We start from the raw sequence: 23,220 nt of genomic DNA, 5'->3' as shown, positions 1-23,220 counted from the left end.
CCCACCCCCTCTTTAAAGAATCGGTCTCCTCGAGAGTTTGGAATCTGGGCCTTTAGATTGGTCCTGAAGGTCAGGTTTGTGTTATTCATCAGGGTCTTCTGGGGATGTTTAGAGTCCCAGTAACAACCGTGGGGACATCTAAATTCTCAGGGGAACAGAATGGTGCTCTCGAATGGTGGTGTTGCACCTTCAGCGCCCACAGCCCTACCCCTTTTGTAGCATCGCTTCCCTATCTAAGTAGTGTTTTCTTCCCTGCATCCTGCAGTGGCCTTCATCCGGGGAGCTGCCACAGCTTCCTGGGACACCGATCAGGCTAGAACCTAGCTCTTCCCTCTGGGTCTCCATACTCTCCAGGGTGCGGTGAGGAGAGCCCCACCTTCCTTTCCGCCCTGACCGCAGACAGCTTTGCTAGCCTCGCTCTCCAGCTCAGGCACCCTAAGCTTTGAACACCTGTCCTCTTGTCCCCACGCCCTAGGCGTGCGTCTTTAGTGAAATAGCAGTACCTCACATCCCGCGACCACCCTCTTCTCATAGGGATCCGCCCTCATTTTCCATGCCTCTCCCACCAAGCCTCATATTAAGGGCCACCGAGGTCTGTCATCCACACCGTCCTCCGAAAACCTTCGTCATCCTTCAGGATTCTCAGATCTGCTTGGCGGTGGACAGGCACCCTATCTCCCTCCGCCTTTGGGGCTCTCTGGCTTTTCAGCATCTCCCTTTCCTTTTCCTTCCTCCCTCCTGACAGCCCCGCGCTTGGCCGCCTCCCCAGAGCTACGCAGCCCCGGGTATTCCCTCAGCCAGGCTTCGAGAGTCTCAGGTTCTCCTTTCCCCGCGGTGGGGCGCACGCGGGGTCCCTCGGGGACCCCCACCGCAGCCGCGTGCTCCTTTGTGCGACCGATCCGCGCGCGGGCGGCGCTGCGTCAAGGCGGAGGCGCATCGGCGCGGCCCCACGCGCACTCCCGCGCGCGGCCCCCGGGAGCGGCAGGAAGGAGGCGGCGCGCGGAGGCGGGAGGCGCAGAACCCAATCCCTGATCCCCCGGCCGCGGCGCCGCCTCCGCCATTGCTGCGCGCGGGAGCGGGCGACGCGGAGCCTCGGAGCGCGCTTGGAGCCCAGACCTGCCGGAGCCGGGCGTGGGGTGAGTGCGGGTGGCGAGTGGGGCGGGCGGCCGAGCATCTCTCACGCCTAGGGCCGCGGGAGACCCGCAGGAGGCCAGCGCCGCGGGACAGGGGACGCCTACGGAAAGGCTGGGCACGGGTGGTGTCCCCTCGCCCGGCCGGATGCGCCCTGCAGGATGGGAGCCTAGAAATGCCCGTCAGTGCACAGCTCGGAGACCCTGATCTGGCTGCGATCGCCGCGTCCCTGCCACCTCTCTGGGGAGACCAGGAGGGGACGGCGGACGCGGGGACAGTGGGTGGGTGTGCGGACTCCTCCTAGCTGTGCCCCGCCCCGGCTGCCGCTTACCCTGACCCCCCACGCGGCCCTCCTTCCGCAGGCATCAGCCTCGTGTCTTTTGCAACCATGGTGAAGTTGGGGAACAATTTCGCAGAGAAAGGCACCAAGCAGCCACTGCTAGAGGATGGCTTCGACACCATTCCCCTGATGACCCCCCTCGATGTCAACCAGCTGCAGTTCCCGCCCCCGGATAAGGTAGGAGCCCCCGACATTCCCGCGCTGCTGAGTGCGCACCCCTAAATCTTGGCTGCAACTGAAACAAAAGAAACGCCTTGTGCGCGTTGAGAGGTGGGGGCGGGCTCAGCCGAGAGGAGGAAGGCAGGGCGAGCACAATGTACCCTCTCCTGATTCTGGGTTTGCTGATGCCAGAGCCACCGCCCCCCTCCCCCCCCCCGCCTTAGATGACACCTACATCTTGGCAAGACTCCTCAGTGGAAGCACACCTCTTGATTTGGGGGGGGGCAGTCTTGTGAGAAGCGTTGCTTGTTGGTTCGGTAGTCTGGAGGGTCGGGAGTGAGCTCAGCAAGCTGATCCTTGTGTTTTCCTGGTTGGTGGGGCTTCAGCTCCACTTGCCTCACTGGGTGTGTGCTCTTTCCCTCTTTGTTCCTTTTGTGAAATCCCCAGACCTGAGCTCAGATCTGAGCTGGAGCTCACCAAGGCTAGTGTAACCAGGATTTTACCCTGATGCATTTTTTTTTTTCTGACTTGAAAGACTCCCCTCTTGACTACTGCATCCAGTGGGGGTATCATTGTTCCACAAAAATATTTTTATGCCGTAAATTCTATCCTTAAGTAGAAAAGCAAATTCTGTCCTTAAGTAGACGATGGCATCACAACACTCTAATGTAAAGCCTCACGCCCTGCATCTACAGTCCCTACGCACAAAGGAGCATGCTCACTATTCCCAGTTGCTTTTACATTTATTGTTTCGCATCTTTCCTGGTAAAGCAGCTCTGACTCCAGGCTCTGTGCAGTAGTAGAACGGGGTATAGAAGGGACCTACAGTGGGTGCTCGCTTGTGAAGGTTTTCTTCACTCCCAAGCTTAGCTTCCCAAAGTGTTTTTTGTCCTCCTAATTCTATTGTCTGTTTTTTCTTTTTTTTTTGCTTTTGGAGGGTGGGGTCTGGGAGACGGCAGCTTGGGAACAGGGAAGGGGCTGGTGGTTCTGCAGGTGGTTCTGTTTGGGAAGGGGAGGTCAGCTGGTCATACCTGTGTGCCTCACGCCACAACTGTTGGCCTAGGCTAGCCTTCATTGGAGGAGCAGGGCTGTTGAGTCCTTGGCCTCCACCCTGTGGTGGTGTGTCAGAGCTTCTTCCCGAGTACTGCTCTTCCTCCTGCCTTGATACGTCCAGCCAAGGAGCACCAGAGGCCTGTGCCAGGAACTCTGTGTCCTGAAGCAGCACCTCCATCAGGCGAGTCCCTCGGCTTGGCCCAAGCCTCCTCTTTGCCCTCAGTGCGTTCCATTCCCAAACTGCCTGGCATGGCCCGCCGCAAGGAGGAGGGCTTCAGGCAGCTCCCACATTCTGCCAATCGGTCCTGTTGCTCAGGATTAGGTTAGGTGGATCTATAAGGTACCGAGTCTCTCCTCTCTTGGGGTAACTGATGGGGAGGCCCCAGGAAAGGGTATTCCTGTGGAAACTGGTCCTTGAGCTAGAAAGGCTTCCAAAGTCACAACAGAGGAGACAGACTCTCAGAGTTCACCAAATGCACCCAAGGTCATCATGCTGAAGGTCACTGGCCTCTGGAACACGGCAGCCTTGCTGCTTGTTCTGCTCTGCTTATAACTGGACGCCTCTCACACTTGACAAGGTTCAGGGAGGTGGGGGATGCGACTTCTGAGTGCCAGGTTGCATCGACCTGAGAATATGCTATGCACTGGTACTGATGGCTGCCAGTCACATCAGGGACAGCCTTGCCTGACACCAGTTAGGTACACTTGCCATACCAGGCACTGTCCTGTGCACTTCATAGGTTGAGCTTCAACATGGCAGCCTTGCTGCGTGGCAACCACTACCATTCCCCTCATTTGACAGACATAGCAATGAAGGTCTAGACTAGAGAGTGTTAAGGGACCTGTCCAAGGTCACCTGCCAGTTGGTGGCAGACACTGTTTGAATTTAAGTGGGTTACGTGACCATAGATGTCCTCACTCATGCAGTTCTGGATGACAACAGGCCTTATTCCAGGTTATAAGATGTAAAGAAGCCTTCTATATTCATGGTGAATTCGTGAAGTGAATCCAGATGTGTGCTCAAGGTCACAAGGCTACATGGGTGCAGCTGGGATGTGAGGATGTTAGGGCAGTGCTCAGTGCTGCCTTGGGCATATGATGCCTCGAAGGGATGGATACCCCTCTGTCCACTCCAGGGAGTGGCATGCCAGGAGTGAAACTTGAGAGTATCTACTGAGGCTCAGGGCTCTCTGGCTCAATGACAAGCATAGGCCGGAGTCTGGCTCCACAGGTCATGGCTGGAGTGGAGAGTTCTCTAGTCAGTTCCCTGGGGCCTGTCCTGAGTCACTCAGTTACCTTTGTCCCGTTGTCAGGGCAGGTGGGTATCTCCCAAAGCATAGACACAACAAAGGACATAAACATATTCCCTCCAGGAGAAGTGTAAGGGTGGTTGGTTCTCTCCTGGCCCATAGCCACTGCTGGGCACCTGCTTTGGGGAATGCGTTTGGGGATTAGAGGTGGGTAACACCTTGGCCTCACTCTGCCTGCCCAAGGGAAACAGAAAGTTAATCCTTGGGTAGAGGCAGAACTGGGGAAAGCAAGATGGGACTATCCCTGTAGGATGAAGCATTGCTCAGGTTGGTGTCAGGTTGACAGGGATGCAGGGAAGTCTGTATAGGGCGGATGAATGGGTTTCCAGGGTCTCAGAAGCAAGTGGTGGCGGTGGGGAGACCCTTCAGTGCTGTACAGTCCAAGAGGCTCCACAGAGCGGTTTATTTCTAGGTTCTGGTTCTGGAGTGCTAGACAGTTGTGTTCAGGTCTCCAGTGACACAGCAGATGGGTAGCACAGAAAGGCCAGTAGGAGAGTAGAGGTTCCTCCCTGCTCCCTGGGCTAGGGCTGTTCTGTTGTGGGTGCTCAGTCTGCCAGCCATTAGTCCTGTGGCCTTAGCCAGTGAGCATCACCTCTCTGTCCCCCAGTTCTGTATTTTTCCTGGGACTGCTATAGGACCATGAATAGGCAATGTCTCTCAAAGTACCTGCATGGAGAGTTCTCAGTGGAAGCTGCTCTCACTGCCTGGAGGGATGGTGTGATCTTTGAACTTGAAGGTCCCAGACCCACCTGCTCAAGGCAGATGTGTCTGAACACATGTGGCTGACTGCTGACCATGTGCCTCTCTGTTTCTTGGCTAAGGTCGTTGTGAAAACTAAGACTGAATATGAGCCTGACCGCAAGAAAGGGAAAGCGCGTCCTCCCAAGATAGCCGAGTTCACCGTCAGCATCACAGAGGGTGTCACCGAGAGGTTTAAGGTGAGTGGTCCCAGGCTGAGCTGCTGGTGCAGGCCAGGAGGCGGCTGCCAGGCTGCAGAAAGGCCTTTCAGAGGAACAACAACAGGACGTGATTCCTCTTACCCAGGCTGTGCAAACCCAGCAGCTTCTAGTTCCCAACGGGGAGGCTCACCACGTAGTTTTGTTTGCTTTGTTTTGTTTTTGTGTTTCAAGGTTTTCTTTTTTTTTTCCTTTGCCTCATCTTTTAAAATAATCACGTACTGTTTATTTCTATAACAGGGAAAACCCACCCATGAACTTCCCTTTAGGCAAAGGCAATAAATGTGAACAAACATTTGCTGAACGTCAACATATTTGCCTGATGGTTGCAGGAAGGAAGCAGACAGCCCAAGACACTTACACCCATCCAGGCAGGGCTCTGTGCCTATGCAAGCTCCTCTGAGGGGTCTCACATGAACAGGGTACTCTCCTACATCCTACCTCATGAGGGTGGGGAGAGGACTACAGGTTCATTGGTCCCAGCTCTCTGTGGCAGAGCCATGATCACAGTGCTGCCTGGCTGCAGAGCCCCTGAGCTCAGTCTCCAATCCTTCTTTACCTCCTGCTACGTCTTGCGATGGCTGCTGAAGGGGCTGAAGTTCCTGTGAGCCCTGGCAGGAGAAGCCTTCCTCACAGGAAGGGTGTGTGTCCTCTAATGTGGTGTCTGCTGAGGGACAAGCTGGGATGTTGGTATTCTAGAAACCCTACTTTTTTGGAAAGATGTAAGAGAAAATAAAATGGTGGCTGTGGCCCAGATTCTAAGGGGTTAGTTAGGAGACACTCTCAGACCTTAATAAGTCCCAGGATGGATGGATAATCATCCCCACTAGGATGTATGAGCAACCTATTCATGGGTGTGCAGGAGCATACCCACTCAGCATATTATAGAACATCTATATTTGATTCTTGGGTGATTGTGGGAACTACAGACGACAGGCTTTTGGACCAACCCCAGTTCATAGCTGCAAGGGAATCCAGAAGAGCAGAGTGTCTTCATGGAGTTTGGAATACAAATCTGCTTCCCATTGCTTCTCACTGCTGTCTGCATCTTCCTGGTGCAGTGGGTTCCGTGAGTGTCATTATCCTCTGTGTTCCTGGTGATGCTGGTCAGCAAGTAGTATAGTACCTTTCCATCTGTTGAGGTCTCTGTGTGTCAGGCTCTGTCCCCTCTGTGTTCTTGGTTTGTGCTTTTCTCACACCCTCACCTGAGGCAGGTCCATAGGTCCCTTGCCTAAAGCATGGGCGATACATCCGATGGTCCCAGCCTCCTTCCTCATCTCTGCTAATAACAGGTATGCTTTCCAGATAGGGGCCTGAGGTGCAGAGGCCTGTGGGTATGGAAGGGCATCAGGTATGCTGAGCTTCTCTTCCCAGCTTAGGGGTGGCTCCTAACATGTTTGAGGTTCATGGTCTGTATTAAGATGGAGTGACTTGAGGTCAGCATCTCTGTTCCTCTATGGGATCAGCATGGTTGCCCTCTGTTGCCATTTTTTGCCCACCAGCATCATATACTTGGGATCAGGTACAGGATCAAACCTGAATGTCAAAGCCACACTGTCTGAATATAATCTTGTCTGAACATGTCCTGGTTTCTCATGTCTGATTGGCTTCTTGTCCCCACGTTAGGTCGGTGAGTAGTGTGGTACCCAGATATCCTCTCCATCTGTTCAGTGTCTCTGTATGCCAGACTCTGTCCCCGCTGTTCTCGGTTTGTGTTTTTCTCACATGCTCACCCGAGGCAGGTCCCTAGGTCCCTTACCTAAGGCACATGTGACGCACATTTGGCCCCAGGGCTCTAGGCAGTCATGGCTGGGCCTCTACATGGTTACCTGGTTTCTGTTGCCCAGAACATTAGGGCTCAGAAGACCTAGGAAGGACTCAGACAGTGTCTGCTATCCTAGTGGGCAGGCTTCTGGTCTCAGGAGGCCTACCTCACCCCTCTTGCTATCTTCCGGGTGTCTGGGAAGATATTACATATGGCGGGGACCCACTAGAGGATTGCTGTGCAGTATTGCCTAGCCTCACATACCCCGTCAGTGTTTCCCTAAGCCTAGCTTCTGTGCCTCCTTTATGACTCACCCCTAGGATGGCTGGGACGCCCCTCATCTCAGGTTCTAAAACCAGTACCTCCATTATGAACTCCCACGACCTGAGCTCCAGCCCCAGGCAGGAACCTGAACCCTCTCTCTCTCTCCTTTTACACCGAAGCTCCTGAAAACGAGCTCACCTCAAGTTCTTACTCCCCTCGGTCAGGAGGCAGTGCTTCCAGAAGCAAGCTTTTCATCTGTTGACTCCACAAATGCTTCCCTCTCTCAATGTTAGTCGGGGGCGGGGGGGGATTCAAATAGCTTGAGCTCAGGAAGCCTGCTCTTAGGCTGTGGCAGTAGAGGCCACAGGTTTGCAAAGGTTGCCTCAGCACATCCTTTGACTCAAACCCTGTCCCACAACTACCACTGCTGCCTTGTACCCCACAGAACCCAGGTTTTCCCCTGCTCCAGCAGCCAACCTGGCTGATATCCTTGACAGTGTCCCTTTTCATCTTATATCTTGCCTCTGTGTTGCAACTCCTAACCCCACCTCCCAGCTCTTTGAAGAAGCTAGACTAACCTATACCTCTCTCTGGGCATGGGCACTGTGACCTGATACCCCAAGCAGGCACTGAAGAGTGGTCTCATGAAGCAGAGGCTCTTTGACCTGGCTCCTGACCTTGAAAAGGAAACCAGGCCATACCAGCCCCCTGAGACATAAATGTTGGCCAAAAATGAAGGTGTAGGGCCTTGTGTATAGACAGCACTTACGAGTAGCCTGTGCCAGCACTGTCAGAGTCCTCGATACCATCTCTCTGGCGCTTACCATGCTCTTAGTAAGAGCTAAGTACATGAGTGACTCATCCATCATTCTGGTGGACTCCTGTGGAGGGGGCTTGGCATGATTTCCAGGGTGTCCCTGTGGGCTCCTTAATGGCAGGCAGATCTCCTGATCTAGCCTTCTTACTCGGCCATGGATAGGTCTATACTCTGTACAGGGGACACTTGACAGTTGTCACAGGGTCAGCAGATGACCATGCCTTAGTGAGGAAATGGCAGAAGCAGGGTAGGAAGCCCGGAACCTCACTCCAAGAACTGGTGCCTCTGGGTATGCTGAGGTGAGCAGCCTGCTGGGTCACTGAAGGCTTACTCAGAAGGATGACCCAAGTTCTAAGGGTATCCCTTGCTTTTGTCAGCTCAGAGATGCTTTGGAACCAGAAAGTTAGTTCACAACGTTCCACCCAGGCTCTACAGTTGGATTAACGTCTCCTGAGGTTCTGTGCTTTTCTTGACTGGGGCATGGTCTGGCGCCGCAGCAGAGGCATTTGGAGAGCTGGAGCCCTTTGGAAATGTTAAGAGTGTCTACCCTTCTGGAAAGTTCTCTTAGCTTTTAAGACTTGGTGATATTTTCCATATCCCTGAGTGCATACATACAATAGGTCACGTGGCTGCTGTGCATAACATCAGCAGGTTAAAGGTTGTTTTTGTTGTTTTGTCATTTTGTTTTGTTTTGTTTCTGAACATGGTGGTTTGGGGAAGGAACAGGATGTCTGGAATCAGGGACCTACTCTCTGCCCTTTCACCCGGAATTATTCACAGTGCTAGTAGAAGCAGCACACAATTCTGATGGCAATAGTTTGGATATTTTCCTCTGTGTGTGCATAGACCCAGGGAAGGGGAGCCTTCCTTTTAGCAGGATCTAATAGAAGCAAGGAGTAAGTTGTGTGCACGTGTGAGCCCCATTCTCCTTTGTTTGTATTATTAAGGTGTGCCAATTCCTCTTAACTTGGGAGGACACTGTTGAAACCAAGTGTCTTTTTGGATATTACATTGTGGTTATCACCGGAGGGTTAATCTCTTGGCTTCAAGGTTGCTAGGTTGGTTGCTAGGTAACAGCTGGGGGCAAGGAGGCTTTGTAAGATTGCTATACAGGGATAGCAGGATGAATCACCCTGTGGCAGCCAAAAGCCTAGGCTTCCAATGAGGCTTGTGTCAACGGGGAGAACAGCCATTTAATTAATCAAAGGTGTTTTTACACTGAGAGTAAATGCAGGCTAAGATGTTGCTGAAATGAACTAAATGTAAACATTAAAAAATAAAAAACAAAACCAAAAGAAACCCTGTGCTTTCCCACTTGTGCAGGTAATGTGTAATGGGCTGTTGGGGGCTGCATCTTAATGTCCTGGAAGTGGATGCTCCACAGTGAAGCAGGCTCAGGAAAGGTTCTGCCAGGTTCTCTTCTGCTCACTGTGCTGTGTGGCTCTCGGGGCGAAGAGGCCCGAGTCTTCTACGGTCCACACACCTTCCGCTTCCCATCTAGTGAAGGGTTTTATGATGGAGCCATACCCTCTCTGGTACCACTACTCTGGCCCTGAGAAATTCTAAGGCCAGCCTATCACATGACCACCTTTCAAGGTCAGTGAAGAGCGGGAAGGATATCTCTATATCTCGGGATCGGCCACTTAAGGATGGTCCTCAAAGCTGGCAGTCAGTACTGCAATGGAGATGTCCCTTGGCATGCTGTTGCAAATGATGCTGTGGGTGGTTTGTTTCTTTCTCTCTTGTCCTTAATGACCTTGAGCTTCCTGTGTGCCTGCTTTCCACACTCTCTAATAATCCCCATGGCAGTTTCTAAGTCACACGTGTTAACTGTTCCTAAACGGTGATGCAGTTTTCCTACATCTTGCAGAGTGTGGGGGTCTTCACTGGTGGTGGCAACAGAGACCTTAGAATCTTGTTTAAATACCCTGATGGCAGTCTCCACAGCCTCTGGGTCCAGCCATGGAGTGGGGGTTTCTTCCCGACTTGGGTAAGACATAGGTTGAATCACCTTGGGGTATGTGCCTGTGTTCTCTTTTGTGTGATACCTAAAAAAAAATATTTAGTTCTGTAAACACTCGGAGGTTTCAAGATGCATTCCCTGAGATATTTTTTTCTTCCCTGTACTGCGTTACTCAGCAAAAGGTTTCTTTCCATCCCCCATCCCCCAGGGATAGACAGAGACAGTAAATGACCTAGTGCCATCGACCTGCTCCGGCTGGGCCTTCGTGAGCCTTGTTTCTCTTGTCCTTGGTGGCAGCCTCAGAACACTAACCTTGCTGTTCCTATTAAGTAGTGGCCCCAAGGTCAGCTGTAGCAGGGATGAACGAAGGACTCAGACCCACATCCTAGGACATGGACCCTGTACCAGTGCGGTTATGAGTGGCTCTCCTGCTGTTCCTGGCTGGGATTCTGCTGGTTCCTGCCCGGTGGGAAGTGCTGTGAGAACTGGTCAGTAGCCAGCGCCTTGGCAGTTGGAGGACCATGACCCAGGAGTAAACTGTGACACTTTGGTGAAAGACTGTGGGCTAAGTGGGCAAAGATGCTGAGCAGTAATTGGCAACCAAACTGGGTCTAAGCACCAAGGATGCCCCCCTCCCTGCTTCCCTGGGGTCACCCTGAGCCCCCTCTCCTCATTGCCCTCACTGGGGCCACACCCTGAACCCCCTTCTCCTCATTCTCACTGGGGTCACATCCTCCTCAGCCTCACGGACATAGTCTGTTCCTCGCTGTTCCTTTCCAAAAAACTCTTCTCAGATCCTGCTGGCGTCCTGCACAGGGCTGCTCTGGCTTGGGAATAACAGAATCTAGGGACACCCTCAGGATCTTGCCTTCCTCCTCTGGCTCATTAAAAAAAATAGTGGTAAAATAAAGACACCATTCCAAGGTATAGTTTAGTGACATCTAATGGTCACCAAGTTGCCACCTGTCATACTGTCTGGTTCTAGAACATTTCATTCTTTCAGAAGTTGACTCAGATACAGCAAGCAGTGAGCCCCACCTCCCCGCAGCCCCCAGCAGCCGCTGATCAGTTTTCAGCTCCTATAACGTCCATCGTCAGGGCACATTACAGAAGTGGGGCCATACACTGTGCAGCTTTCGTGTCTGACTTTTGCTCAGCATCACCTTGTGAAGGTTCATCTGTTGTAGCATGTATCAACACTTCACTCCTTTTGAAGGCCAAGTAATATTCTGTTGAATACCTACCACATATTTTCTTTATCCACTCAACCATTTTTGCACTCTATCTTTTGGCAACTGTGCACTTTTTCTTTGTATAAACTTTTCATTCTTGCAGGTAAATACCCAAGGGTAGGACCTGCTGGTTGCCATGATTGTTTTTATATTTCATGTGTTGTGGAACTACCACTGTCTTAGATCGGGTGCCGCCAGCTTCCAGTGCAGAGGGTGTCATTGTCTTCTCTGTTCATCGCCGACGCTTGGTACAGCTATTACAGCGGGTGTAACGAGGCACGCCTTGTGGTGCGACTTGCATTTCCCTGATGCCTGGCAACACTGATCTGCTTGTTGGGGTCTTGTCATACTGAGGAGTTATCTAGACTCTAGATTTTTGGTGTGTCAGTGGGCAGCTCAGTCGGCTGGCTCATGTCCCCACTTTTGCCGGATCGTGAAGCTACAGTCACCCTGTTTTTGATACTGCAGGCTTCTCTGATCTTCACCTCCACTTTTTCTCACCTCCCAGTGAACTCTTTATCCCTTGAGACCGATGTTCCTCCCGGAGGTCTCCAGAGTCCTCAGAGCTCCGCGGCTGCCTCTGCGTCCTGCCTCTCTTGTGACACTTCTTATTTGCCTGTACTGGGTTAACACCAAGGTGATACAGTAGAACTGCATGGTTCTGCAGGCTGCCCAGCCAACTCCTGAGACAGACACTTTGGGTAGCTTATGTCAGACTCTGAGAGGGCTCCCCGACTACTTGGGGATTCCTAAGATGGGAGAAAGTAAGACCTTCTAGGCTTAAGGCACTTTGGTCTCACAGGCCCCTTTTTAAAATGAGAGAAGAAAATGGTGACAGGCTTGGTTTAAAGACAAGTCTAGTCTGCTATTCTCGTTATATTATTTTTTCCTTCTGATTTGACACACATTTATCTGGTTTGAAAATTATGGTGGGCCTCATAGCACAGCCTGCAATTCTAATCCATTGTGAGGCTGAGGCAGGAGGATTGCCAGTTCATGGCCAGCGTAGGCAACTTAATGAGGCCTTGTCTCAAAAAAAAAAAAAAAAAAAAAAAAAAACAACAACAACAACAAAAAAAAAAAACCCAAAACAAAACAAAAATGGAGGCCATGAAGGAAAAAGCTATCTCTGGAACAGCTCCATCTTGCGTGAAAATATTTACTTAATAAAACCAAAGTGCCTGGACCCCTGCAAGGCATGTTCATGCCGTGTCCACTGAGCAGACAGTTCCTGGGTTGGCTCCAGGTGCCGGAGGTGAGCTGTGTGCTAGCCTGCACTGTGGTCGGGCTCCAGGGAATCTGGTCCTTGCCCTTCTGTTTCTGGACCTTCACTCCTAGATCAAGGTGCCTCTCCCCAGGTCCCACTCTCTGCACTCTGTGCCTGAATCTCCCTGACTCTCTCAGGAAGATGCCGATGAGGTGATGAAGGCTCACCTGGGTAACTCAGGTTGTCTTCCGATCCCAAGATCCTTGGGAAGTTCCAAGGTTCTCAGTCCAGTTTGTGCTCCTGAAGCAACCCTGGAGATCTGGTTCTTGTTTGTTTACTTTGTATGTCTGGAGGCAAGGGGATAACCTTGAGTGTCATTCTTCAGGCCTCAGCCACCTTTATCTCGAGAGCAGGTTTCTCTCTGACTTGGAGAATCACTGGTTATGCTAGGTTGGGTGGCCATATCCTCCTGTCTTTCTCTCCCTGGGAGAGAAAGTGCTGGGATTACAAGTGCACGCCACCATGTTTGTTTTAGTATGGAACACCTTCATTGTTGTGCTGAGGCAGAGCGTCTTAATGGAGAGAGGCTAGTGAGGCCTAGATGCTCACTCACGGCAGCCAGAGGTGGTAACGGGCCAGGGACAAGATGTTCCTTCAAAGGCACCACCCCCAGTGCTCACTTGTTCTAACAGGCCCCACCTCCTAACAGTTTATTCAACTATTAACTTGTCCATGGAGTATCTCACGGATCAAGTTGGCCCTCCTACAGTCATCCACTCACCTCAGTAGCTTTGCCAGCTGGTGACAACGCGCCTTTTAGAGGAATGCTTTAGTCTTCAAACCTGGATGGTAGCTCAGTAGCTCCAGGTTACGGGAATTCTGCCCGTAAGTGGGACCCTGTGTTTGTTTCCCTGGCTTACACTTAGGCCAAGGCAGGGAATACCTGGGTAGCATTCAGCAGTCCTGATGTCCATTTCTCATTCATCCCTGGTATTTGTGGTGACTGCTCTGGCTGGGACTCCCATGATGTTAACAAACAGTTAACACACATGATTGAGTCTGGTTTGTGCCTGGTCTGGGTCATTGTGAGAAGCTTCCATTTCTCTTCCTTTATGGCCCCTCCTGGGTTTCTAGCTCCCCTGGGTATCCTGATGGCCCAAATGAAGGTGTCCTCTCTTTGATATCTATCTAGGCCTTGTCATGAGCCAAGTGTCATATCATGGTTTTCCAGTTTCTGCATGGAGGCCACAACTAGGTAAAAGGGCTTGGTGTGCTCACTGTGATCTCAGGCCATCTCCCTTCCAGACCCTGCTGTGAAGGACTAGCTCATCCGTGTCTTTGGTTCCTCTGTCTGGAAGTTTATTGAAGGATGAATGGTTGGTGGCCTGACTCTCCTGGAGGTTGAGTATCTGTTTGTCGTTGTAGAGAAGGCCTCAGGGAGACTCCCCAAACCTGGAGAAATTGCAGATGTCTGACTTAGTAATTTTGTTCTGTGTTCTAAATATTACCAATTTTCTTATGAGTATGCATATGTGGGGTAGGTGAGGTGGTCATGAAAGTCTCCAAACTGGGGCATACTTTATTCCCCTGGAGTCAGGAAGGAGTTTGTGTTTTGTTATTTGGTGCCTGCTCGTACAGCTGATGCTCAGAACAAAGCTGGAGTGTTCCAGACCCTCTCTGGGGTCTGGATACTGGGCAGGGCTTGGAAAGGTAGAAAAATGAGAATACACAGCCTGAGTGCTGGGAGGGGTTGGGGTTCCTGCAGAGGAAGTGTGTGTGGGAACTGTCTTTAAGGAAGGTGAGTCAGGCCTGTGCTCCTTACACAAGTCCTGTGGCTGCCTCAACAAAGCACCAAAAGGTGGGGGAGCCCCAGAAACATATTCTCAGGTTTCTGGAGGCCAGAGAAGTCTGAAGTTAAAGCATCTGTGGGGCACGCTGCCTTAGCCCTGCTGGGTTGTGGAATTACTGCCATCTCTGGGGTTGTGTATCTAGAGATGCATTATTCCAGCTCCCATCCGAGCACAGTGTTCCCTCTAATGTGTGTCTCCGCCTCATTTTCTTTTCTTACAAGGACATGGGTCAGACTTGACAAGCGCCCCTGCTAATGACCTCATCTGAACACAACGCATGTGCAAACGCTCATTTCCAAATGAGGCCCCAGCCCCAGGCACTTGTGCTGGACACACTCTGTATTTATCTGTAGGGCTGGGATCATTGTTCCCTAGCACTCTGTCATTCTTCCGACATCTGTAAGGCTGACAGTCATTGTCCCCTGGCCTTCTGATTCTTTAAATTAAACAAAGGTCACAAAATAAAATATTTATTAAAAATAAAAAATAAAACTATTAAATAAAACATTAATCATCTATATTTTATGTGTGTGTGTGTATGTGCGTGCCATAGCACTTGTATGGAAGTCAGAGAACAGCTTTCAGGAGTGAGTTCTCTCCTGTCAGGTGGGGCCCTGGGATTGAACTCAATTCATCAGGCTTGGTATCGAGTGCCTTTACTCGGTGGAGCCATCTTGCTAGCCCTGATATATTTTTATTTTATTTTGAGGCAGGATCTCGAATGCCTCAGACTAGCCTTGAATTTGCTCTGTAGCTGGGAGTGACCTTGAATCTTCCTATCCTCCTGACGCGCCTGGGTTACATGTGTGCAGCACATCCAGGACTCAGCCCTGTGGGCAGGGCCTGTGAGAGGAGAGGCATGTGGCTGGGTCCCTGGCAAGGTGGATCCTTGGAGTCTTGCCAGGCAGTGGCAGAGTCTTGCCTGGGTGAGGTGGCCTTGATTGAGGTCCTACTCTGCAATATGTGGGATCCCAGGAAAACCAAGGAATAGACAGTAGTTTACAGGAACAGCAGCAGGAGTCTCCCTCAGGATTCACTGTTTTGACAGGGTCATCACTCCTGGACCCTCCCACCACCCTGGCAGTGACCTCTCTGGACCTAGCAGTGCCAAGGCGGGTAGCTGTCGCTGGCCAGACTGGATGTTAACCCCTCTTTTTCCTACATGTGTTAGCTTCCTTCTTCATTGAGATCCACACTCAACTCCCAGGGTCAGTTGTTCATGTGCTTGCTATGTGCCGTGGCTACCATCGGACTCTTGCCAGTGCCATTCTCCAGGGGTGCCTTGCGCCCTGTGACAGCATGCTTCACCATGTCTGCCCCTGCACCATGCATGAGCTCTGTGCACAACCCAGGTTCTTCACACAGGTTGGTGACAGTTCCTGTGATAGGTTAACCATGCTGAATGAGGTGGGGCAGAAAGAAGTCCTGAGTGAGGGACAGTTCCCGGCTGCTGGGGTAGAAAGTAGGATGCTAGCATTATCTGTTCGTCCAGATTGGTGTGCAAGGTATCTGGACCATGTGCTGGCTCCTAGGGTCTGTCCAGGGATCCTGAACCATCTCCCATACTTCTGCATCTCACTCCTCACCTTGTGACATGCTTTTACCGTACCAGGCTCCCCACCAGACAGGCAGGCACTTCAAGGTCCGAATACATCTTGTGGTGTTTGGGCCACTGCTGCTTGCACATCTGTGAGCCGTGTCTCATCTACACTGTTATAGCTTTGTGTCTACTCAGTGCTGGGCATTCTAGTGTTCGGCTTATGTTCCCAAGGAACCCAAACCCAACCCCTGATTGTCCTCAAGACACTATAGAGGCAGAGATGAGGGTGGAGCTCCTCTATTTGCTTAAATGGCTCCAGCATGAGGGTGGCCTGGGGTCAGTGGGTGACAGTGTGTTCACACTGAGACCAGGGCCCAGAGACATCTGTGGAGCAGCTGTTTCCTAGGTGAGAGGTGCTCAGCTCTAAATGGGAGCCCTGAGTGCAGCCCAGCCCCACTTCTGACAGTGACCCAAGCTCCCTAGGAGCCATGTGGCCAATCCTGAGGCTTTCTTGTGTTTGTGCACAGAGCTTTCCTTGTAGTCGGGAATACCAGAATACATGAAGGTGACACGTGGATGTGGTGAAAAGTTAAAAGCCATACAAAATGTCCAATAAAAGGTGATTCCCCAGGCGCTTTGTACAGGTACGCACCTCTGTGTGTCTGACTGCTTGCACCTGTCAGTCAGCTGTCTTCCCATCCCCAACGTGTTCTCTGCTTCTTTGCACAGGTCTCCGTGCTGGTCCTCTTTGCCCTGGCCTTCCTCACCTGTGTTGTCTTCCTGGTCGTCTACAAAGTGTACAAGTATGACCGCGCCTGCCCTGATGGGTTTGTCTTGAAGGTAAAGACTTGGCCTTCTGAGGATGCCTTTGTACCCCTTCCCACCCCAACCCTAGGGCCCTACAGCAGCAGGGCCGTGGCTACGTACCTACAGTGGGAGGGTCCTCGCTGAAGGTCCTGCATGGGCAGCCAGGCAAGGAGGCAGAAGGTACCGTGGGATCACTGGGGAAGAGGTCCCTTTACCCCGGGACAGAAAGTGCCAGGCTGACACTCCTCTCCAGTAGTTGGTATGGGGATAGAGGGTAGTGACCAAGAGGAGAGCCCTGCCCTAAGCCACACAAACGGGCACTACTGCCTACAGGTTGCTCTTGGTCTCTCCTGTGGGTTCCACTGCAGGAACCATGTTGGCATCTGCACACATGGAAATGTTCTGTCTGCTTCTGTGCCTCCTTACCATGAGTCTGCCACAGATGCATTTACACATGACAGAGGACTAAGGAAGCAAAACTGAGAGGAGGGAAGTTGGGGTGGAGGTAGGAGACGGAGGAAGGCAGGTGTAGAGTACAGGCTTCCATATGCCCCCCCCACCCCCGGTTCTGAACTTCCCAGAGCTGTCGGGAAATGGTCCTGTGCAGGCTTCGGCACTGCAGAAGTGTGAACAGAGCAGGCACTGAGAGTTTGTGCTAGTCCACGTGGCCCATGGATGTTTGCTGGATGGATGTGTCTGGGTTTTGCTGAGGTGAAACTGCAATGCCTTGGCAGAGCAAATTAGAAGAGCTGAAAGTTGATGTACCTCAGCCAAGACTTCCTCTACCTTTTACACCACAAGGTCCTTCAGGGCTTCTGACTTCCAGACCTTCCTTTCTCCTGCAACGATTGTAGGATATCTGCCCACTGCTCAGCACCCTGAGTTCCTAGTAAGGGTCTCAGAAAAAGGGATGTCCATGAGGATGATCTCACGGGTCACGTGGATGTTGTAACAGACAGGCAGTAACGGCTGCTCTCTATGATCAAAGTCTCCTTTCTCCATCAACATCCTTCATACTCATCCTGTGACACCAAGCAGTGGCGGAGCAATGTCAAGGGAATCTGGATTCAGAGCTTGATATTGCATCCCAGCTTCAGTGGCCTCTGGCTGAACAAGGACCACACTGTAGACAGTGCTGCACTCGTGCACCCGAGCACGCGCGTGCACGCGCACACGCGCGCGCACACACACTTGCAGGCCAGGTCAATGTCTTGTTGTCTTCAATTCCCTCTCCCCCTCCTCTTTTGGGACAGGGTCTCTCACTGAACCTGGCAGCCAGGGATTAGAGGTGTGCCGTCTCTTCATGCTCCCACTGTGTGGGTCTGAGCCACCCCGAGAGCTGTATCTCCATCTCTCGGGGCTGTGAGGGATTGGCAGCATGGGAGCTGCAACACCTGGAAGCATAGGTGCCAGGCCGAGTTGGTGTGCACTCCCAAAGCCATGTGTGTCAAGTAAGGGACTCACAAGTGTTGGTGGACTGAAGATGCCACTGGTAGATTCTGGGAAAGAACAGGTTGGACCCATCGTCCTTAGGATGGAGATGATGGAAAGGTCTGTTTCATATTCTTTTATGTCCTTGAGTTGGGTGTGGAGTCTGGGATTGGCACCCTAGAAGGGTGCCCCAGTGTGTGGTGGTGGATAGTGCTGACAGGAGGTCCCAGACAGATCTGTGTTCTCATACCTGCTTGTGTGGAGTTGCCAGACTTAGCAGCAAGCACCTTTACCCACTAACCCATTTCAGTGGCTCCCAAAGAAAGCCCTCCTCAGTGCTCTTCCTCTTATTTCATTTGGGTCGTTTGCAGACATGTCAAAGTGTCCTTGCTTCTAACGGATGAATAGCCAAGGACAATCATCCAGTTAAGAGACTTGTGAAGGGAGGCACACTGCCTGTTACACCTATCCTGGGAGCCCAAGTGCCCGTGCAGCAGTCAGTCTTCTACACAGCTATGGCCTCTGAGGGCAGGCCCCATCCCTCTGTCCATGTTAGTGTTTATGCCTGCAAGCTCAGGGAAGATGCTTAGGAGCTTTTTGTGGGGATATGGATTGCAGGCACACACATGCTGATATGCCCTTGTATCTACCACCATCTTCATGGCCTCCTGTCTTCCAGAACACTCAGTGCATTCCAGAAGGCTTGGAGAGCTACTACACGGAGCAAGACTCCAGTGCCCGGGAGAAATTTTACACTGTCATAAACCACTACAACCTAGCCAAGCAGAGCATCACCCGCTCCGTGTCACCATGGATGTCAGTTCTGTCAGAAGAGAAGCTGTCTGAGCAGGAGACCGAAGCTGCAGAGAAATCAGCTTAGCAAGCTGGGCAGGTTCCTTACGTGTCACTTGAAGGCAACAAAGGGACTTTGAGGGACATTTCATTAAATATAATTACTGATAATTTAGAGATTACTCATTTACGGTGCAATTGCTTCTGTTTGCTAATGCTGCTTTGCAAATAAAAACTTGCTGCGGACCACCCACAGGCATAAGAACAAGCGCATCTCAGCATTGCTTAGAGAGCTTGACACCACTGTTCATGCTGAGGAGTCTTCATTTAGTTCCTTCACTGGGATTCACTGGATACTGTCAAAAGATTAATTTACACTGGATATGCCAGGGGTCTGGCCACCAGAGCAGTGCATTTGGTGTTTTTTTTGTTTTTTTTTTTTTCTTTTATGCCCCTTTTGCTATCTGCAGACCTTTCTCCATAGCCATATCTTGAGTGATCCCCTGCTTTGCTGATAGTAGTGCTGACTGCCAAGATGCCCTGTTGAGTGGCACAGAGAAGGGAAGGCCACGACGCAGCCCTGCCAGCCCCTACCTGGGCAATTCTGGGAGGTTCTCTTTGGTGTGTGCACTGAGCAGAGCACGACGATGGGGTGGGGAGGAGCTGGCTCTGGGCCAGGGGGTTGCAGAGCCTGTTTTCCTGTGGGTGGGCTGTCTGCTGGTGGTGTGCTAGATAGGAAGAAAGCCCACTGGTCCTTTTCTTTCCTGTTATGAATATGTTTGCACGTACAGCCCTGTATGCAGGTGGTTTGGGTTTTTCATTTTATTAGCTGGGTGGGCAAAGTGACAATGTAATTTTGGGTAAGCCAGGGCTACTTTAGCTTTTTTTCTGTGAAGAGATGTGACTCCTGTGCTGTGGGAAGGGGGCAAGATGGCTGTTGGGGGGCTGATGTGGCACCTTGCAAATAGAATATCTAAGTCCACAATCTTTGTAAGAAAAGTATGTTTATGTTTCAATCTGAATCTTGACATTAAAGTATATGTTTACAAAATCACCAGTAGGTAAGCTAAATGTGTAAGACAATTAAATACAAAAAGCTATTCCTGATTGTTTTCTTCCATGTTCTCAGAATGTGTTGTTTCCAGTGGGCATGTCAGAAGTTTCAGTGTTCTTTAGTAGGTCAGAAATAAATGGGAAAGAGTCTGAGATCCTTTGTGAACAAGCACAGTGACTGTCATGAGCTTCACTGTTGTTTCCTGAGGTGTGCTACTGAGGAAGAATATTTTCTCGTTGGAGTGTTCTGAAACAAAGACCATGAACTCAGCACGCAGGTGTGTGTGTCACACTGTCACAGTCATGTGCTTGAAGGGCTTTGGGAAGCTGTGAGGAATGCACAGACAGCAATAATCCTGTGCCAAAGCTTGTCTTGCACAGGGATCTGACTCATGACCCACGTGTGTTTTCTAGTAGCCCTTTCCCCGTTCTCCCAATGGAACTTTTCATATTCACTCTGCAAATAAAGGGTCTGTGGGTACAGAAGCCACACACTGGACTGTCTACACTTACGTGCTTCAGCAGGAATTGTGCAGCCCAGGATACATCTGTACACAGGTGTAGGCCCCATGCCGTAACTTCTAGTTCTCAACAAGCAAGCCTAGGGCCTTGAGAGGGGAGGGTATATAGGAAAAAGGGCAGAAGGCCTGCTCCTCAGAGATCCACACCCTTCTTGGAACACAAACTTTTGGGACCCAGTGACAGGAAAGCAGACCTCATGTGCCCCTGGGCTCTGGCTCTGCTGTTTATATGCTGAGGAGCCAGGGCAAGAGAGAGGCCTAGTGGAGGGTACCAGAGGCTGCCTGTCTGACCAGGTGGCAGCCAGAGCGGCTCAGTAGAGACTCATTGACTGCAATAAGTGGCTGTAATCATATTTATTAGTTTGACAAGGTAGATGTGAATTATTTTCTATGCCAAAATAGCCATGTATCAGCCCACATTAGATGCCACAAGGAAATAAGAACCAATGACTAGAAATATTAGGCATGTTCTCCCCTGAAGCTACTGATGTGGGAAGGGCAGGCAATGAGGCCCCAGGCATCATACATGGATAGGAGGTGTGCTATTTTCCTGCTCTGCTCAGCCCGTGCTGTGCCTGTGGCCTCAACCGGAGGTGCTGCTCCTGATGGCCTTTATCTTCCACCCTGAAGAGTACCTAGGGCACTTGCAATCCATGCATTTCAGGTCCTGACAGGTTCCAAATGTTGGCTCAGGGGCCATGTCACTCCAGACCTTGGACCTTACACAGCTCCACAATAGATGTGATACATGCTGCACACGGTATATCCAAGGCATCGGTGCAGGCGTGGGTGCAGTCTCTTGGGCTAGCTGTCATACCAGTCGAGGAAGAGCAAGGAGAAGGAACACATCACGAGGAAGAAGAGGATCCACACTCGGAAGCCAGCATTGTTCTTGATGGCCTGGCAGGAGGAGCACAGGTGTTAGCACCACCCTGGACCGGTTTTAGACACCCTACACCATGCTCTCCTTAGACAGGCAGCCTAAGGAGGAACAAAAGCTACTGTGCAGGGAGACTGGACAGAGAACAAATGCCTTGCATTTCATTTTAAACATCACATTTATCTCTATGGTGGGTAGGTGGGAATGCATGCTATGATGTGGGGTAGGGTCGAGGCAAATTTATTTAGAGTTAATTCTCTGCTTGTACCATGTGTATTTCGGGAAGTAAAATCAGGTTGTCCTGCTCGGCAGCAAACACTTTCATCCAGTGAACCATCTTGCCTGCCCTGCCTTTCATCCTCTTCTGTCGGGCAGAGTCTACCCTCCCAGGATTCAATTCCCCACGGATTACTCACTTCTGAAGCAGAGCTCAGGTTTCCCAGTGATGCCAGCCTGCGGTGACACAGGGACAACCAGGAGGTCTGGGCTTTAGGACTGTCGGCTCACAAGGCTAGGTGCTCATTGACAGTTTCCCGGCTCCTGTCCTTAGTGGGCTCATCCCTGGCTTCAGACTATCCTGGCCCTACCTGGATGTTCTCCCACCCACACTGTCCTTGAAAGGATGGAAATGACTTTCTCTGGAGAATGAGCTGGAGGTAAGCCAGCAGGTCTTATGAACACATCCTCTTAGGCTGGCCCCTAAGCACTATGCAGGGTGAGAATCAGGCTGCTGGGATGCAGTGCCAGATCAGACACGAGAGTCCTGGGTACCCACCTCTCGTATGTCTTCATTGCCTTCTTTAATGTTTTCAGTTGCCCCCACGACTAACTGGTGAATGCTGTCAATCTCAGTTTCCTGTAGAAGGAAAGATTATCACGTAAACCCAGCCATTCCTTCCTCCACCAAGAAGATATCCTTCTGCAAGGAGTTGCTACCATGTTCCAAGGTCTAGAAGCTGCATCTACACAGTCTGGGAGCCCTCACCTGAGAAGTGGGCATCATCCAACATAAAGAAAGGGAAACTTAGGGCTCAGAGATGTTTACTAACTTACAGAAGGTCACACAGGATCTGAGTTGCAGGGCTGTCTGGCCAGGCCTCTGGGGCAGCTCCTGCTGTGGCAGCTGACCTCCTGTGGTAGAAGGCTTGCGTACCAGGGCCTAAGACATTATAATTCTCTTTCCTGTATGTAGGATGAGGCTCTTGTCAGGTTGTACAGCCCACACTACCTGCTACCTATCACCCTTCATGTGTCGCCCATCAAGTGACAAGGACAAATATGAACTGGTGATTCTGGACTGGCCACCTTTACCAATACTCTCCTCCAGTATTCCAGTTACTCTTTATAAGGTCTAGAAGCCAGCTTTAAAATGTTACAGGCTTTGAAACACTCTAGCCACCCAAACAGCATGTTTTAGCACACTGCTAAACGGGGTAAGAGTTGAAGCAAATATGAATTGCTGGCCACAAATGTCCTGTGGAGATGCTGAGAGAACTTGGAAATGGGGGATGCTGGTCTTAGTTCATAAGACCATGCTATAGGAGACCGTACCACACCAGCCATGTGGTACTATATTAGTTCTTGCTGAGGGGAAGGGAGGCATGCCCTAGTGTGAGCTTTTAGGGAGCAACTGTCTGGTAAAATGCTGCAGAATGAAAAGCAGGCTTCAACCACCCAGGTCCCAGCAGTGACAGCACTGGACCAAGGCATGTGGGTAATGACACGTTGGTGGAGAATATCAGAATAGGAGCTGAGGGGTTTGCCATAAACAGCCTTCAATACTGACATAAATAAGTAAGGTTTTCCAGGCGTCGGCAGTCTAAGTCTAAGGTACAGCAACCTCCTAGAGCACTATGCTTGTCCTCAGGCAGCTCTCTTCTCTCTCAGGGGGCTGTTTGCCTGGACCTCTGGGGAAGCCCCTGCCTTGGTGGAAGGCTGAGTATCGGAGGCTGAGACTATGACTCCCTCTCCTGTATGTGGCCAGTCAGGTTTGTCACTGGGGTAGCATGCAGTGGGTGTATTCGCAGTGGTGTGTGTGGTTGTTACGAACGCAGGGCACTACCTGGCTTGGTCAGAGTCCCACTGAACGGCCTGAAGTGGGCCAGGTAGGGCACACTCTGTACTACATCTAGGGAATGGGCTTAGGAGA

At 51.2% G+C, this 23,220-nt stretch overlaps 2 protein-coding genes across 3 annotated transcripts in view; one reads left to right on the top strand and one right to left on the bottom strand.

Annotated features, from left to right (window-relative positions):
• The first annotated feature begins 995 nt into the window (after positions 1-995).
• Positions 996-19,671, top strand: Nsg1 (neuronal vesicle trafficking associated 1). Its single transcript, XM_055623812.1, has 5 exons — positions 996-1,136; positions 1,494-1,648; positions 4,815-4,931; positions 16,317-16,427; positions 18,505-19,671. Exons 2-5 carry the CDS (start codon positions 1,520-1,522, stop codon positions 18,703-18,705), a joined length of 558 nt encoding a protein of 185 aa, XP_055479787.1. The 5' UTR covers positions 996-1,136; positions 1,494-1,519; the 3' UTR covers positions 18,706-19,671.
• Positions 19,672-20,530: 859 nt separating this feature from the next.
• The window catches only part of Stx18 (syntaxin 18), an 89,465-nt gene continuing 86,775 nt past the window's right edge, over positions 20,531-23,220 (bottom strand). For both annotated transcript variants that reach the window (XM_055623810.1, XM_055623811.1), the window contains 2 exons: positions 21,847-21,927; positions 20,531-21,091 (listed from right to left, as the gene is read on the bottom strand). In XM_055623810.1, the coding sequence (XP_055479785.1) occupies positions 20,996-21,091; positions 21,847-21,927 (177 nt within the window). In that variant the 3' untranslated portion in view covers positions 20,531-20,995. The remainder of the gene's footprint in view (positions 21,092-21,846; positions 21,928-23,220) is intronic.

The sequence above is a fragment of the Psammomys obesus genome, unplaced genomic scaffold, assembly GCF_907164565.1.
Source record: "Psammomys obesus unplaced genomic scaffold, mPsaObe1.curated_primary_1811, whole genome shotgun sequence".
NCBI classification, from domain to species: domain Eukaryota; kingdom Metazoa; phylum Chordata; class Mammalia; order Rodentia; family Muridae; genus Psammomys; species Psammomys obesus.
Note: the sequence above shows the minus strand (reverse complement) of the source record. Positions and strands in the feature narration are given on the sequence as shown.

What these genes read in the sequence shown, in the direction of transcription:
- Nsg1 (XM_055623812.1), top strand. Translation starts at nt 1,520, where the DNA reads ATGGTGAAGTTGGGGAACAATTTCGCAGAGAAAGGCACCAAGCAGCCA. An exon ending in AGTTCCCGCCCCCGGATAAG is followed by an intron (nt 1,649 to 4,814) that starts GTAGGAGCCCCC and finishes TTCTTGGCTAAG; the next exon opens with GTCGTTGTGAAAACTAAGAC. An exon ending in CTGATGGGTTTGTCTTGAAG is followed by an intron (nt 16,428 to 18,504) that starts GTAAAGACTTGG and finishes CCTGTCTTCCAG; the next exon opens with AACACTCAGTGCATTCCAGA.